This window comes from Lytechinus variegatus, chromosome 4 (genome assembly GCF_018143015.1).
Source record: "Lytechinus variegatus isolate NC3 chromosome 4, Lvar_3.0, whole genome shotgun sequence".
Taxonomy (NCBI): domain Eukaryota; kingdom Metazoa; phylum Echinodermata; class Echinoidea; order Temnopleuroida; family Toxopneustidae; genus Lytechinus; species Lytechinus variegatus.
This window is the reverse complement of record NC_054743.1, coordinates 22,332,254-22,350,747: the sequence shown is the minus strand read 5'-3', so window position 1 is coordinate 22,350,747 and position 18,494 is coordinate 22,332,254. Positions and strand designations below refer to the sequence as shown.

Sequence of the window (18,494 nt, the reverse complement as noted above, 5' to 3'; positions counted from 1 at the left end):
TCATCATGATCATACTTGCACCAAGCTAAATTTGCCAACATCCTACGTCATAGTGCACTCTTACCAAACAAACCACAAATTTAAGCGTATGCATACAAACATAACAAGCCAGCTCTGGTGCCCCTGTAAGTAAATTGACATAAATCAGAATACAGTTGTATTGCAAACATATATCCTTTTCAATTCCTGTCATCTACAAGCAAACATACCTCAAGTGAATATTCATTATTATGATCGATTGACAAATGGGACTCCAACTTAAAACAAAGAAAGAAAAAACAACGAGTCAAAAACATTTCCCACTTTTAATACCCCCTCCAACATTTATTAGAGTAATTGGTTCTCATTAATCAATAATCATGTCCAGTGAATGTATCCAAGAGAGTGTTGTGATATTATATACAAAACAAGTTCACACATGATGTTATCATGGTGTGTGTGTGGGAGGGGGAACTGGGCTCAACCCCGAGATATTGAACGTTTGAACAGATTAATAATTGACGACATTGACCTTCAGGACTAGCTCACTGAAAAACATGAATACAAAAATATTATTGTCATACATGTACTCATGCAGATCATATTGACTTAAAGGCCCATAATCTGAAGTCCAATTCAACCTTCATAGACTATGGTCTAACTTTGTGCTTAAAATTACATGAAGCTGTAAATGTCAAAATTGTGTGTACAATGTATATTTCACATGTTTACAGGAATTGCAGCACTCTTTCATTATGGTTTGTGGTAAAGAAATCAATTTTTACCATTCCCTGTCAATTGTGATTATTTGATTGTCAAATGAACTGATAAGTTAATTCTACTTATGGAGATTAGTGTCAGTTGATCAGAGTTAAACACAATTCTAGAGGGTTTCAAGGAAAGATCCATGACATTTGCCCCGGCGACAATTGCTCCGCTGTAATTGCCACACACCGATCGAATGACCAACTTCAACCCTGGATTTAACACTATACCCTACGCCCAAACCTAACACGAAACCCTATAGCAACCCTAACCCTACCCCTACACCTTTGGAGAAATTAGGCCCGGAGCTATTGTCCCTGGAGCAAATGTCATGTCACCTACAGGAATTGTAGGGTTTTCAAACTAAACAGACCTCTGTTTCCCCATCAGTTGTTTAAAATTCTTTTTGAAAGTCCTGTCATAGATGAAAGGGTCACAATGTGTCAAAATTGTTTAAATGGATCTCAACCACAAAATAATTGCTTTTCATATGCTGTAAAATTACATTTGATTCCTACTAGTATGAGAAATTAGCTGTAGTTACTGAACTCGAAAATGATAACCCTTTACCAAGGCCAGAGGGCTATCAATACCAGGTTTCAATGAAATGAGAAATTGTCACTAATGATCCTATGCATAAAAGTGCAGAACCATGACAAGCTTCGTCAATCTCAGTCATTTTTGTGCCTAGATTATGGAAATGATACTTGGATATCATTCCATCGTTTTATGGTAGAGACATCTCGGTCTAGTGGAGCATATAATGTATGATTATAAACTTTACACATTAATGATTATATTATTTGTGTTGAGTTTTACCCTCACAAAATGATATTCATCAATGCATCATGAGGTTCCTATAAAAATATATATGGTATATGAAAAATTTCAAGAAAACACAAAAAGCACACAAATGCTGTAAAGAATTTGTTATTAACAACAAATGATAAAAATTTACAATAAGTTTGCCCTTAGCCAATCAAATTGAAGGATTTCAGTAGCTTATAACAATACTTATCATTCATCTTTGATGAAAAAACATGAGCAGGTTGGAATTCAGTAATTAATTCACCTAGTGAATCTCGTAAGTCATGATAAAAGATTGCTCAAATAAGTGTCTTCACACTAATTTCAGTGGAGTCAAATTTGACTAAGAATGGGATTAGCTGGGACTCCCTGGGAGTCTATTCTTCTGACTCATAATGGAGTAGAAACTAAGAATCAGGTGACTGGAAGTCAGAGTATTTGGAAAACAAGTACTCATATTCAGCTGACTACCTGCGGACACTCCATCCAAGTTTGATAAGATTGCTCAAATAAGTATCTACACACTAATTTCACTAAGAATGTGATTAGCTGGGACTCCCTGGGAGTCTATTCTTCTGACACATAATGGAGTAGAAACTAAGAATCAGGTGACTGGAAGTCAGAGTAACTGGGAAACAAGTACTCATATTCAGCTGACTACCTGCTGACACGACATCCAAGTTGACTTTGACTACTACGAAATATGACAGTAGTCCGATCTATTAAACAAGAATATCTTTGATTTCCAGCAGATCCCATTTTCAAGGTTGAACTTGGATTCAGAGGGTAGTCAGACCTGACTTGACTCTGTTAACAGAGTGTTGAGAATACAAAGAAAATATATCTTATTTACATATCAGCAGAAATAGAATGGATGCGATCCACACAAGCAGCGGTGGCACGGGCACACATCTCAGATCTGTAAATAAAGAAGAAAGAAAAGAACGTACAATCATAAGCTAAGCATGACTTGCGTACCAATGAGCTTCTTGATACTTAGAAAAATAAAATATCATGTTATCATAAATCGAAGTTGAATTTTACTTCCTCAGAAAAATTAGTGAGAAAATTACTTGCTGTACTTCAAGTTTCCATTTTTTAGGGAAGGGGGGGGGGGATGGGATGGGGAGTGTATGTATTGAAAATTGAAATGTTCCCCTTCCCCTCCCTGTCAGATACCCTCAACCCAGGAAAAAAATCAGTAAATCTTATTTCATAACATTGAAGAGAAAAAAATCAAAGAACCTGTTCACATTCATTTTCCGAACCAGTTCCCACTAAACCAATTCTGAGTGACTGTGAATGAACCATCTGCATAAGAACTAATAATCTTAATATAAATGTCATCAAATCAGTTATGAAATAAAAAAAATGAACGTAGGGGATATATAACTGTACTAAATACCCTTCTCCCACATGTTTTATTATCAGAAAAGTAAACTTAAAGTTGATTACAATAAACAACTATGGAATTATACATACATGATAGTAAAGTAGGATCTGAAGAGAGTATGAGAGGAATGATTATTATTCCTTTAGTATTAAAAGTAAAAGAATGTCGCTTCAGCAAATTTTCACTAGAAAATCTTTAAAAATCAAGGTTAATTGTTACCATAGTTTCATCTATCTAGATCTGGTACATTAATATAAATTTAATATCATTGTGAAATAACAAAATGGAGAGTTGTCCACAAAATCTGCCATTCTAAAATATGTTGGCCGATTTCAGGATCCCCATAGAAAATACAAGACATTTTAAATGTCCATAACTTGCTTAATTCATAACTGGTTTTAAAGAAATTTGTTTTAAATTTTTCCTTTCATTTTACTCTTTCCAATAAGATTGTTTCTCTTCTTGGGTGGTGGTTTCCTTTGATTCTGCACACAAGGGGCCTGTTGCATAAAACTTCTTACCTGAGAAAACTCTGGTAAAAACTGAAAACTAAGGATAGTCTGATATCTGCCATTTGATTTTAACACAGGGCAAAAACTCCAGTAAAAACAACCTGAGTTTTCTCAGGTTAAAAGTTTTATGCAATGGGCCCAAGGAGGTAATAAATTGTAACCCTCGGACTGATGGTAAAAAAAGCCAACAAATGCCTTTAAACAAAAGAGCAATTACAAAGAACAGCCAATAACAGATCAAGAAACAGTCATAACAATCAATAGAAACTGTAAAGGAGCCTTTGGCCAAAATGATTTTGATATCACATGCATATTGAAGTTGGAAATACATGGAAATGTGGTAAAAAAACCTTGTGATCAGAAAGAGATATGAACTTTGTTCTGTTAATAAAACACTCAAGTTATTGCGTCAAATAAACAAAACTATCATAATATTTGCTCTTCTTCATGTGATGTACTGCGAATTGAATAACAGATAACAGAAAGGTTACCATTTGTATCATTTAATTGAAACATTTGATATTGATGAACATGGATCAATTTTCAAGTAACTAAATACTTATTGTAATAATAAGATGCGCCCAGGCTGCCAGGCAATTCCTTGTACCATTTGAGCACTTTCACTCTATAAGAATTTTTCGTTGTTGTTGTTGACCTCTTGAAGTCAAAATAATGAAAAGAAATCATGCAAAAATACTCAGAATTGCAAAGAGTTTGGAAGGGGATATCTTTCATTTCCTTTCCATTTCTAAAAGTACAATTATCTTTCACAATATCATATTATTTACACTTCATTCTTGAAAAATAAAATAAAAACAAAGTGTTCTCTTTCCCTTGTATCCTGTACTTGCGGTTTGTAACAAGATTACTTTGAACAACAAGATATGATTCCAATTGAACACTTTATTTAATGTTCATCATTGAAGGCATCACATAAATTTTGTTTTATTTATCAAACGTGGAAAAACTTAAATATCATTTTACATGGGAGGGGGTGGGGGTTTATTACAAGAAAAGGGAAGTTAAAATGACAAGAACAAAACAAGAAGAGTTATATGGGTTTATTAGAACACGCATCTATTTTCTATTACCAATTATGCAGTTTTATTACAAAAAAGCCAGTGTGAAAGGAAATTAATCATATATCCCCAAAAGAAAATACTTGCTAGGTAATTGTCAAAATTGTGGGAGCTTTTGCTGGATTTTCCAAGGTTGTGGGTGCTCTTACAGCGTGAAAGCAAGCAAATAGGGAGAAATTTCCAGCTCAGTGTGGCTACTTCGCAGTTTGCATGCAAATAACAGTTTATTTTCAATTGGTCTAGTATAATGCCAATTCATCCAATTACCAACTCGTCTACCATCATTCCACTATCTACATGGTCTAATCGTCATTTTGGCCACTCACAATTTCATCTAACCAGTTGGTCCAATAGCCATTTTAGTCCATATACCATTTAGTATAATTGGACTAAGTGTTAATTGGACGAAATGAATGAAAATAAAATGGACATCATACCAACAGGTTACAAGACGAAATGGTCATAGACAAACAGGTGATTAGACAAAGTGATGATTGGACCAAATGGTTGTTAAACAAAATGTTGATGGACCAAATGGCATTAGACTATGAAGGTAGACTATGTGGTAAGTGGACGAGCTGGGGATGGATGAACTGGCACTTTCCCCTAATAACTTTCAGAACTTACATCGAAAGGGTCTGGTTCAGCTGGGTATCAATGCAGGGCAATAATTCTCAGAAATTCTGAGGCCTGACAAAGTTCTCATTTATGTAAAGGTATTTTGGTGATTGAGTCGGTCTGAAGACACCCACTGGTATCATCTGAGTGAAGCAAGTTGCCTACATGGTAACAAACTTTTGTTTTTTACACCACACACAGGCACTGACAATTACTAAACATACCAAATGGTATAAATGGGTCATAATCAAGCACAGTTCAAGCAACCTGCCCAAATTAAGTTTGACGTCAAAATGCAAGTGGACGGAACCAGCATGAAGGGGACGATGCAGGCAACTCATATCTGGCTGCCGTCACGGTTACGATGAGATCTGGTGGAGCGCGGTGGTATGAAGCCATCGTCTCATCTAGAGCGAACCACATCATAACACCATCTGGTCCTGGCCTGTTTGAGACTCTGTCCAGACCAGAGGAAATTCATAGGGATACAGACAAGAAATGTACTTGTCTATTGCAAAATCACTTTATACAACCTAGTTGAAGACACTAATTGATCGCTTATTACTTCAATTTCAAACAAAAATGTAAAAAAATTATACTGCAACATTTTTCTAATATTTACAGGTCATAAGTAAAACGTTGTTTTAATTTTTTTTTTAATTGTTTACTCTCAAACAATAACTGAAAGCTTATATAGAAAACCAGGTTTTAATGAAATTTATTCTTACTGAGTATGATGAAACTACACGTTTAGGTCAAGACAACTCGCCAATTAGAATCTCACAATTTTAAGCTCCAAGCTACTGACTATCATCACATCAAAGGAAGTTAAGAAGGCAACTGAAGAATATTTCTTCAATGAAAATTCTAATTTCATCCTACCAGATGAAAGGATTGAAGACACCATTTTTAGTTTTCACTGAAAACTAAAGAGAGGCATCACCAAATAGCATGATTATCTATGGCTTTGGCACTCTTGTTTCAGACCAATTTTCATGGTTAGATATTAAACAAGGACCTAATTCAACTGTAAATATTCACTTGATTTCTTCAATCAAGTTTCTTTTAGGCTTAAGCAATCAATTGCAGTCCGCACCAAACGATTTACATTTAATTGGATATTGTTGAAACTCGGTCAAATTTCTTATAAGAACTTCATCATGCTACGCAAGACCAATATGGTCCACTATATGATGAATCTGTCAGTCTGAATGGGGGTATACAGATGATACCGAGGAAGGAGATATCTGCATTAATGCACAGCAGTTCAACGTCACCTTTAATGAAGCATACGTTTTGTTTAGACCCGAAATGCAATGAATAACTAACAGATGACCCAAAAAATAAAATAAATACCCCCAAACTGGGGCCTCAGCATGTTACTGCTTTATACAGTATCGTTAATTTAGAAAACTGAAATTGCTATTATTGCGGTTAATATCTTGTCCTTTTATGATGACCTTGTGTGCGGAAAAATAAACCAACCAAATCCCAATGCCATCACCACAACCATGGCGACAACAAAATATTCCATCACCATGGTATCACAGTTTCATATTAATGACCCAAAATGACAGTTGTCTCCGTCCCCTCCACACTCCCAAAAAGTTACTTTTTCATACAGTTATAAAAATTAGAAATTATATACATGAAATATAATTCGCAAATAGGAAAGGGACTAGGGACAACTCACAGAAATTAATATTTCTTTTCAAGTTTCTCTCAAATTATGATAAATGTAGTAAGATATTGTCTGTGTAATATTTGTATACCGTCTAGAGAGAAAGCCCTGCATCCCTTATGTACAAGTACATGTGAGAATTGTCTCTACCACTAGCAAACTTCATAATAAAGTACAGGTTTACATGATCGTTTTCGCCGAAACAGCCATTATTTTCTTGTTCCTCATCAGGTTTCTTTAAAACTTCCCCAATTCAGTTTTTATTTCTTTCTGGTAGACTAGATATTTCGTTCGGGAGACCCCTACAGTACACTCACTCAACTCGTTGCACTTCATACACCGATATGCCTATTCCTTTGAATTTTTTCAAGAGGCATATTGCCGAGTGTAGAGTGCAACCAAGGAGAGGTGATGTCTCCTTGGTGCAACGAGTCGGTGCACAGGTTTTCCGAACAAAAAAAAAAAAACATTCGGATTTAGATTACTGGAGGATCACAGCTGTTTAACTTTGTGGCCCACTTAAGAGGAAAGGGTTCATCGCGTCTGTCAACGTCCAATTTCTTCTTCAAAACAACTTGTGATTTTTCAGCTTGAACTTCTTCAGAAGTTGAGTGAAAGTAACCGATGCAGAGTTGCATCTTTGACCTTTCATTCCCTTCCTCCTCTTTCACCTTCTCCTCCTCTTCTTCTTCTCAAACCTCTCCTCCTTCTCCAACCTCTCCTCCTTCTCCCTCCCTCTCTCCTCCCTCCTCCTTCTTCTTCTTCTTCTCCTTCTCCTCCTCCTCCTCCTTCTTCTTCTCCTCCTCCTTCTTCTCCTCCTTTTCCTTCTCCATCTCCTTCTCTTCCTATTCATCTAATTCCTCTTCTTCTTCCTCAACATCTTCCCCCCTTCTTCAAAGTGTAAAATGGATGAACAACAGGCTGAGAAGTTCTGTTTATTTCCATGCATTACTAGAAAGTTTCCTTCTTCTTCTCCTCCTCCTCCTTCTTCTCCTTCTTTTCCTTCTCCTTCTCTTCCTCTTCCTATTCATCTAATTCCTCTTCTTCTTCCTCATCATCTTCCCCCCTTCTTCAAAGTGTTGGAGATAATATTTGAAAGAGCAAGGACGAAAGGAAAAGACAGAGAGCGGTCCTATACGAAAACCCAGAGACACTAGTATAAAATGGAGACCCCCCCAGTAAAATGGATGAACAACAGCCTGAGAAGTTCTGTTTATTTCCATGCATTACTAGAAAGTTTCCTTATTACCAAGGCAGATGTGGATATTACTTCCAATCTCATCAAAGAATACCAAAACATATTCCTTCAAAATAGAAAATATACTTTGAAATAATGCTTGCGATGCAGCTGTCTGGGTTTAAAAATGAATGCGTTCAAATACGTTTGTCAGCTTGTCACGTAGTAGGCTTTGTTTACAAAAACATGCAGACTGCAGAGTCAACATAACAACAGTCATGAGATTCTTCAGTAAAAACTAGGTTTGGACATGTTATATCTCCTCAAGCTCAAGAATAGTGTGTATTGAAAAAAAAAAACCTCAAGAGGATGGTTAATGTTGCCTTTCCTAAAGTTTGTTGTGATTTTCAAGTGTTCATGAATATTCATTGCAAAATTACCAACACAAATCATAACAACACTGACATGTATAGTATGCTAAGACAAGAAAAGTAGAGAGTATTTTTTTTAAAAAGAATATCGTAAGTCAAGTTTTTGCATGAATTTACAAAAGATTCCAAATGACCAATTTATAAGTTAATGTTATATCAAAAAAGCCAAATGATTATGGTATATTGCTTAATAGTAAAATGAGAAAATGAGCACAAAAGGCCCATTTCCGAGTTAATTATGCCTATTTGTGTCAAAAATTTTCAGCATACATTATTTCACAAGAAAGTACCATCTAGATCTATGATAATAATGAGGAATTCACCTATACGTTCTTCCAATACGTTCTTCCAACACAGGCGCTATCCATGTTGTATTGTGCATTAATTCTACCATATCTTAATTATGGAATTCTGGCATGGGGTAATGCCTCTCTAACGAGACTAAATAAAGTCTTGCTACTTCAGAAAAAAGTACTGAGAATAATATGCAATATGTCCTTTAGAGCTCATACGGATGAATTGTTTCGTCAGAAACGTATCCTTAAAATCAATGACCTGTACCGCTTGCAACTATTCCAATTCATGTATCAGCTAGATAGAAATAGTGTACCTAATGTCCTACAAAAGAAATTTATGAGAAACAATAGTTTACATTCATATAATACGAGACAATCAAATGACTATCACTTACCTAAAAGTAAAACAGTATTTTCTAGCAAAACTGTATTTTTCACAGGACCAAAACTCTGGAATTCTCTGGACAGAGAAATGAAAGAGACAGCTAATCTTATACGATTTAAATTACTCATCAAAAAATTTCTCCTGAATTCTTATTGATTCAATCAAATATTTGTGAACTTCATACTTATCCACGGTAGTATTGATTATTTTTTTGAAGTCAATATTTAATTTTGTATATAGTGTAAATACATTTGTGTTACAGTGTTTATATCTATATAATTTTATAGAATTTTGCTGATTATTTTACTCTATTTGTGTTTTGATAGGGGGTCTACATTTTACAAGCTCTGCTTTTTAGTAGGCCCCTCCACTTTTTTTTCATTTCATTGCTACGTTTCAATCCTGCTTATTTTATGCATTTTTTTCATTGTAAACATGATTACGAAATGTACTTTGATGATTGTGGAATATGAACATATCAATATCACTAAATAAATACCCTTTTTACACAGGATTTTCTTAACCCCGGACTATCGCTAACCCCGTACTATTTTTTTTCCTTTTCACACATGCCAAATTGTTATTGCTAACCCCGGATAAGGAATGCTTGCTTTTTACACACGAAACTCGCTAACCCCGGACTAGTGGTTTTGTCGATCATTCATAGTACAAGTACTTCACTCGTACACTTTTTACACACGCTAAAATTTCCTTAACCCCGTACTATAGGTGGGGCTAAATTGCTATTTATCCCCACCTATAATACGGGGTTAAGCTTAGCCCACTTTCGTTTTACACTAGCGATCTTAACCCCGTACTATCGCTCTTAGCACCGCAATTGGTGGGATAACCCTGCTTTTTTGCAGGGCCAAATAATCCCGTACTACAGGTGGGGTTAGCCCACTTTGCAAAAATGCTGTGTAAAAAGAAAGTGGGCTAAGCTTAACCCCATACTATAGGTGGGGCTAAATAGCATTTAGCCCCACCTATAGTACGGGGTTAAGGAAATTTTAGCCTGTGTAAAAAGGGTACTAGAGACTTTCTCTCAAAATGATTGCTTACCATCAAGTACTCTAGTCTGCTTCTAGTGTTTTGTTCACAGGGCCCTGTCTACCAAAAAGTAGTGATTGACTTGATCTGATCGATCGTTACTACAGATAGCCAACAACCCTAACATCTAGAATGCATATTGCCATTCAAAAAGCACTCTAAATAGGATGTACATATAAACTCCTGCATGCATCTTCATCTGGGCAATCAGAGTGCTGCTCCTTATTTCAAAAGACCCATATGAAGAATTAATAACCTTGACAGATATCCACAATTGCCATTGATCAGATCGGTCAAAACTCCTCTTTGTGTGGAAGGCAACAGGAATCTGTCTCGGACTTCTCAGTGCATCATTTGTAAATTATAAAACCAAACTTTGAACTGGACAGTATTGGTAATTATAATAGCAAAGTGAGAAAATGGAAGAACAAAGTCAACGGCCTCTTTGCAATGGTTCCTCTTCATCATCCCAAATCACAAGCTATATCCCCTATGACCTTCGAAACGAAAATCGTTTCCCCATGCCCCTTATGGACCAAAGTAACGCACAGGGTGCATGATTAATACACAGTAAGCATGGACTATCAACTAGAAGTAATCATCACTTTTTCAGCAATGGAAATTTATGGCACTATTTGAGTTCATACCTACCAGATCACAAGAAATACATGTACCTTGAGGATATATTGCCAATACAAAAGTAAACTGCTTGTACATGTAGTATCCCAAATAAATATATAGGTACTTTTCAGAGTTCCTTAATGGTCACAGGAACAGTGTGAAAGTAAATTATGAGAAATATTAAATATAAGGAAAGAGTAATAGGTCTGAATCCTTCCTACATACAGGAATGAGAGAATTGTATTCCGAACTTGGGGTTTAATTCAAAGAGCAATGTTTTCCTGGCTTTTTTGCCCGTAACACAAAGGTCAGTGATTAATCACGAAATGAAATGGCCTATCAATTTTTAAAAAAGTATAATGAGAATGGTGTCAAAGACCACGGTCCGAGTTAAACTGAATGTCAAAATATGGTCAAGAGAGTCTCATTGCAGGCTTATAACCTTGAGAAGTTTACCACCCTTTCACACGGTAAAAAAATCGTAATTTGAATGATTATTCCAGTGAAAAATAAGGCTAATGAGGAATATATAGCACATGTGAAACCAAACAAGAACATGATTAGAATCATGAGCGCTAATCACAATCACTAAATCAAATTCAACTCTGGAGATGATTATGGTATGAATTTTGCGTGTGAGAGACTTGACCTCCAAACATTTTTTTTTTTTTTGGGGGGGAGCTTACCTGACCTTTCAAGCACTTCCGTAGATAATACAATTGTAATGCACTGATCGTAGTTTGTATTCGCGATGCAGTGCTTTGATTGACAAGTCACCAAGGACATGTAACGCCTTCGCTCGGAATTCGAGTTCAAATCACAGTTATCAAGTGAGCTTATGAAAGGGTTGATGATTCTAAAGACAAATTGCAATCATTATTATAATGATTCAAGATTCACGTGTGGAAAGGCCCTAGATCTGCTTTTGACAGGTGTGAATGCACAAAATTTAAAGAGCAGAACAATTTCTTCTAATCGAGAGGTATTCTTCATAAGTGGGCGAGTGTGAATATGCCTGCCAAGAGAAAAACTGTAATGGCCATTCCACACTGGTCCCTCTTGGAACATCTGGAAATTGCGAGAGCAAAGATGGCAGTCTGGACTGAGTGACACCTTCTTGACCTAGTCTATGCTTCTGATAACTGTAAGTTTGTTGCAAGAAAAAAGGTTGATTTCCTTTAGAATTTTCCCAATATTTTGGTGCTTTGTGGTATCCCCCCACAAATGGGGAAGAAAGGTTTTTGTACCATACAAACTCTATGGCCCGTATTCTGAAGTCAGGTTTAACTTAAACTCAGGTTTAAAGTTTTGATTTAAGTATGGATAGCCAATTGGTACATAAATTACTAACGGTAGAGATATCATATTTCAGCTCATTTGGCTCTCAAATTATTTATAATTGTCTAGGAAGTACAAATATTGTCTTCACCATCGATGAATCAGGAAAGAGCACAGTAAACATAATAAACATACAACTTCATAAAAATTTTGACACTTTTGGCTTCCCATAATTTTAGCAGAGTTAGACCAAGGTCTAAGTTAAACCTGACTTCAGAATACGGGCCTATGCGATTCTTTTAAAAGAATTTGTCCCGCCCATTCTTTTAGAGCAAATATGAACCAGCAACACAAAACACTGTCTGAAGCCTAAATCTCAACAGGATGAATTCTAAACCAAGACAAATACTCAGATGTACAGCAGAGGATTGGCCATTGTATAAACTTGGAAATGAAATGCAGAATCAGCTATACTTCCATCACAAAATATTACATGTACACTTCTACAATGAATATAGAGACGGTCAAATCACTTAAAGCCCCTCCCCCAAATATCATTACAAAAATATTAATTAAATGAAAACACCATTGTAATTGATCAATAAAAATAAGGAAAATAAAAACAAAGGTCAGTAATTTGCAGCTGTTGTGCTTGTTTGATTGATTTAAATTGTTTCTCTTGCCTTTGGCTGTAGTGCATAATCACATCATATTTAATATCCGCTAGTAATAACACCCCCCCCCCCTCTAAAATGTCTGGACTGTCTTGTGAAGTAAACTATCAGGCTTATGGCATTTATGCATTTTGGTGAACTTAAACCAAAACTGGGGAGGGGAGGGGGCTGTGATCTTTCCCACACCATTAAGACGACCCTGATTTTTCTTCAAGAATGTCTAAATATGAATACATCTGAGGATTAAAATTCATTTTTTATTATTCTCAAGGCAATTTGTCCATGAAAAAAAAGAGTCATCTGTGACATAAAAAGAAGACTCTTTTACAAGGACTGGAATTGGCCTACATTAAAAATGGCTACTTCTTGAAAAATATAACATAATAATAATAATAATAGCTGGATTTATATAGCGCTTTTTGCCTGAGGATACAAAGCGCTTACTATTATTAACCCGGCTTTAGCTCGAGCTATGATCACTGGTGCAAAGAGCATACAAGGAATTAATCCTGCCGGGTACCCATTCACCTCACCTGGGTCGAGTGCAGCACACTGTGGATAAATTTCTAGCTGAAGAAAAACACGCCATGGCAAGGATTCGAACCCATGACCCTCTGTTTGAAAGGCGAGTCAGATCCACTAGACCATGATTTGCCCACATTAATTAAACATACATTGGATCTCTTATTGCAAAATTGAATCATTTATTAAAGAAATATATACAGTGTAACAAATAATTTTCTCTTTACATGTAAATGGAGCATGCAACAACATTTCTTGTAAAAAGTAAAATACGTGTAAATATGAAATCCATACTTTCAATAAATTATTGTAATAAATCCATGCCCATTAAATAAATATTCACTTAACCTAAAAAAAGCTGTTATTCAATGAAAATGAAATTGAAGGAAGAAATATGAACTATCAAAATAGGAAGTGTGTGTACGTGCATACTAGTCACTACTTATACAAATGAAGTACTCAAAATGATATCAACTTACTTAACAAGAGTGTTAAGTATTTCCTAGAGCAACAAATACTGAAAATTCTGTTAACCCAATAGAGACTGAGCCTGCATATATGCGGGCTGGAGATTAAAGAAAATACATGTATGCATTATAGCAAGATCATAAAGATATAAAGTGACCTTGCAGACCATGAAAGCATGTTATGATATCAAAAGTATACTTTCTTCAAAAAAGGCAAATAACCCAATAAAACAATAACGAGAATTATTTTCCTCTCATAAAATACAGTGTTAATTACAAATAGTTGATAATTTAAGCTTCCACTAAATTTCCAAAAACTCTTCTATTCTACGTTCTGTTGCAATGAAGTCTTCTTGAAACAAGGAAATAATGCTGTAATTCTAGAAATATACCGGAAGAGATTCCATCTTCATCTCTTAAAATATCGCAATAGAATGATACATTTATGCCACAAACAGGATGCTTAGAGCTAATATGTGGTGACAATTCCTAGTATTTGTGTACCCAATTATAAAATAATTTCCCTCTTTTTGAAGTGTTAAAGTAGTCTGTTTTGATACTGTTTTACATTGAATACATTTCACTTTGACAAATTTGGGTTCATTTTGTATAGTGAGACTGAGAGGCATCATACTTGAGGATTGTGAACCTAATGCACTATTTGGAAACAGAATCAATGCACCAACAAGAAAAAATACAAAAATCTTTGAAAATAATAAAAAATATATATTTCTATGCAGCGTTCTCGCCAGTGTATAATACGCATGGTTCAAACACCATCCGTGCGGAAATGGAAATTTCAGCGACATGCGTGGAAAAATTAAATGGAAATATTCAGAAAAAAATAATACACTCCATGAAGTAATCTTAGTGATATCAACTTCATTTATCGGGTTGCGCCGAAGTCCCACCAACTTAAGACCACTTACAGGCCTACTACGGCTAGGAAAGTGGCAAGGCGCCCAGCTAGCTCGCGGCTGCTATTGCGGGCATATGATAATATGACGGCACGGTACGGTCATTTTGTTCCGAAGTTGAATGCATTTCGTGATTTCCCTTTTCTCGAAAATATTTACAATTCATAAGCTGGAAAGCTGCGCTTCTCTTTCTTTGGACTGAACGGCAAGTATCTGTGCATTTATGTGCATTTGTGTGGGCTTAAAAATACGCCACAATGGGGCTTCCTTAGCGTCTCTATTTGATGAAAAGGCCGTCGCTTCCGCGCTCTGCGATGGAAGGGGTGAACCCCCCTCCCGCACCCACCCCCCAGGAGTGGCAGCACAAGTCCCCGACATGGGTGAATTTTTTTCTGGCGAGAACGCTGTTTCTATGGTATTTGATTGAATTCAAATTATCGATAAAAAATCATATTTTCTATTTGCTAAATGCAGAGATATGGCAATGGATGAAGATTTTGAATTTTTCATTCCCTGACTCTTAATGCGGCCGGGGAAAAAGAAAATCAGGCAAAATGTCACATGGGTGCAAGAGGTAATTGGCCAGTGGAATGTTCAAATACATATACATGTACGTAGCCCTCATATATGGAAGTTGCAATTGAGCACCTGTAAATTTGTTACTGGATTTACATGTAACACAACATGTAGTTTGGTGCAAATTGAAGTGGGTAAAATAACCCCCACTCATTTTTTTTTTCTCTGATGAAAATACATGATCAGTAGAAGATCTAGATAAGAAACTGACTGCATTCAAAAGTGGCCTATCCATTTACATGTGCATCTAGGCAAGGATGTAGTCTGCTAGTACAGACTCACTAGGTGGTTTCAGACCGCCTCGAAGTTCGCCAGTTCCAGGTATTCTCTGATCGGGAAATTTACCCCGATCAGAAAATACCAGGTATTTTGGTAATGTGAAAGCAAACTACGCGTAATCTCCCCGAAAGAAAATACCCGCTAAATAGTAGGTACTTGGCGAAATTACGAGAACTTTCGTGGGGATTTTTCCAAGGTCGCAGGTATTTTGGCGATGTGAAAGCAAATTACGGGAACTTTTATCCCAGCGTGTCGTTGGGCGCGGCGGCGTGGGTGGCTGCTGGGCTAGAGATTTTGAATCTCCCGCCTTGCCTGCTTATCAGACCACACTGCGCATGCTCGTAACTTTGGGAACTTATCCCGAAGGATGTGTTTCGGGGCGGTGTGAATGCAGGAATAATTAACGGGTATTTTTTAGCCTTAAAAAGTTCTCGTAATTTAACGGGGATTCTTGTGATCGAGGCGGTTTGAAACCGCCTATATTTGACACTTCAACCAGTAAACAGGCCCAGAGTGAAGACCAATACATGTACTCCAAAGTCTGTGTGTGTGTAAAAACAGTGTATAGTGAATCTAGTCTCACTACTTCAGACACTCCATTATGCAGTATGCGAATGGTGAGAATCAAGGGTATGTGCCTAAAGACTAGCAAGGATGCCCCTGCCATTTCCAGCAAAGCCAACGTATGTGCTCACTGAATAATTCTTTAGTTTTTACAGTTGTCAGCATTTTGTTCGAAATCACTCAATGAATTGCTGCCCTTATTAACTGATCCTTGTTTAGGGTTTGAATATCAAAAAGTCTATGACTTTAAGTACATGTACATACATGTACTTGTACATGTGTGAATTTTCATTTTTTTTATCTGTTGGAAATGTCAAAATTAATATTTTCTATATAAAAATAGCATTCTACTGGCTACTTAAAGTGTCTTAATAAGGAAAAATAAAAAAATCAATACTGTACATTTAATAATTGCATAATTAATTACTTTAGAATATCTTTTAAAACAACTTTAAAAAGTCTTTTAGTTTACATCCAGATGTACACCAGTGCATATTTTTGTGGTGATCAGCAGCCAAGATCTAAAAGGAGGGTCAAACTGACCGCCCCCATTGAAATCCTGGTCTGATATAGCCCAGCTAAAGTAGGGTTAAAAGGGAAATTCACACTAACTTAAAGTTTGTTCTGATAAAAGCTGAATCACAAAAGAAACCTGAAGGTTGGTGAAAACCCATCAAAGAATGAACAGAGTGATGGTTTTTTATTGTGTGATTTTGTGACGTCACAAGCAAGCAGCTCTCCATTCCACAAAATGCCATTTCATTAGAAAAAATGAAAGTGATTTTATTTTTGCATTCAATTTATCAACAGATACATGATTTCTTTCCTAAGCTATATTAAAGGAACAAAATTGAAATGGAGGAAATTTATGGAATTTATATTGCATGACATATGGGACAGCTGCTCACAAATGATGTCACAAATTCAATTTTTTTTAAATGTCAAAACTCTCTTTATATGTTTTGAGGGATTTTCCGTCATCTTCACCAAAATATTCTGTTCTGCTATCATTAAAACCAACTTCCCTTTACAATATTGATTTAAAATGAGGTTGCATACTCAAATTAATTTCAGTCCATTTGACAACCAGCTGGATTGTGTCATAATCCCCCTTATAATAGGTCGGGTAATACTAGATTTGCGTTCTTCGGTCCTTGAAAATACCGTACTACTTTTGTGAGCCTATGCACAAAACCTGTTGAACATTTCTGCATATTATCACACATGCAAAAAAAAATAATTGATTACGAATATTGATTTCATTCTTCATATAATCAAATGTAGATTAAACAAGGTTATGAAATCACCTTGCAAGGATTCATATTATTGCAGTGCAGAGTTCAGAATAATGTGAAATTCTAAAGCCTGGTTTCAAGTTTTAGTAAATCCCCTCAAAGATAACTATATATCTGTAAAGCACTTTAGAGACGTCGTTCCAATGCAAGCGCTATATTAATGCAGGATATTATTTATTAAAGATGTATGTCACTATTTCAATTAAGATCATGTTGATCTTGTGACAGATACAATGCAGAATGAAAATTTGCTTTGAGTTTTATTTTACATTTAAAAATAAAATAAAATATCTGCATATTTTATTTCCTCTTTGATATAAAACCTCTTCCCATGCATTAGATGGGCTGAAAATTCCAAGATATAACCTTTGTAGTTTTCTGATATCAAATCGATGAATTGGTATTCATAAGAGCTCAAAAGTCCCTTGTTTTAATGAAGAATAAAACCATCATCAAGAGAGTGTTTGGAGAAATTTCAAATTAAATTCTGAATAAGATGAGACTAAATGGGCATAAATAATGTGTTTTACCAAGCTTCCTACCTCGCTGGATACTTTAGCATCCATAGCATATAATTTTCCAAATACTTTTAGGAGGCAGTAATACTCACCATAAATATTGCAATGTTTGTTTTTCAGTAGTTAAGCATCTTTTTGATAGAATCTAGACATCTCCATTTATCCGGGAGGTAGAAGGGTTCAAAGACGTGCGGGAACGGTGAGTCCCAGCCGCACACCCTCTGGATAGGAGCTTCAAGGTGTAGGAAACACTCCTCCTGGAAGAACAAGATATAAGAAAACTGTGAGACCAGGTGGCAAAAACCTTACGGGATTGCATTCTACATGTACAAGTACTGGGAGGGAGAATGTGAGTGGGTTGAGTCTCGGTCGCAGACCCTCTGGATAGGAGCTTCGAGGTGTAGGAAACACTTTTCCTGGATGAACAAGATAAAAGAAAATCATGAGTTCAGGATGAAACAAAACTTGAAGAGAATGAACTCTACATGTACAAGTACTGGGAGGGAGAATGGTAGTGGGGCGAGTCTCAGTCACAGACCCCCTGGATAGGAGCTTCGAGTTGTAGGAAACACTCCTCCTGGATGAACAAGATAAAAGAAAACTGTGAGTC

At 36.1% G+C, this 18,494-nt stretch overlaps 1 protein-coding gene across 1 annotated transcript in view; it reads right to left on the bottom strand.

Moving 5' to 3' along the window:
- Window positions 1-2,047: 2,047 nt before the first annotated feature.
- Window positions 2,048-18,494, bottom strand: part of LOC121413633 (2-oxoisovalerate dehydrogenase subunit beta, mitochondrial-like) — a 60,097-nt gene continuing 43,650 nt past the window's right edge. Inside the window, exons 10-11 of the mRNA XM_041606540.1 lie at window positions 17,977-18,141; window positions 2,048-2,470 (exon numbers count right to left, since the gene is read on the bottom strand). Coding sequence (XP_041462474.1) covers window positions 18,001-18,141 — 141 coding nt within the window. The 3' untranslated portion in view covers window positions 2,048-2,470; window positions 17,977-18,000. The remainder of the gene's footprint in view (window positions 2,471-17,976; window positions 18,142-18,494) is intronic.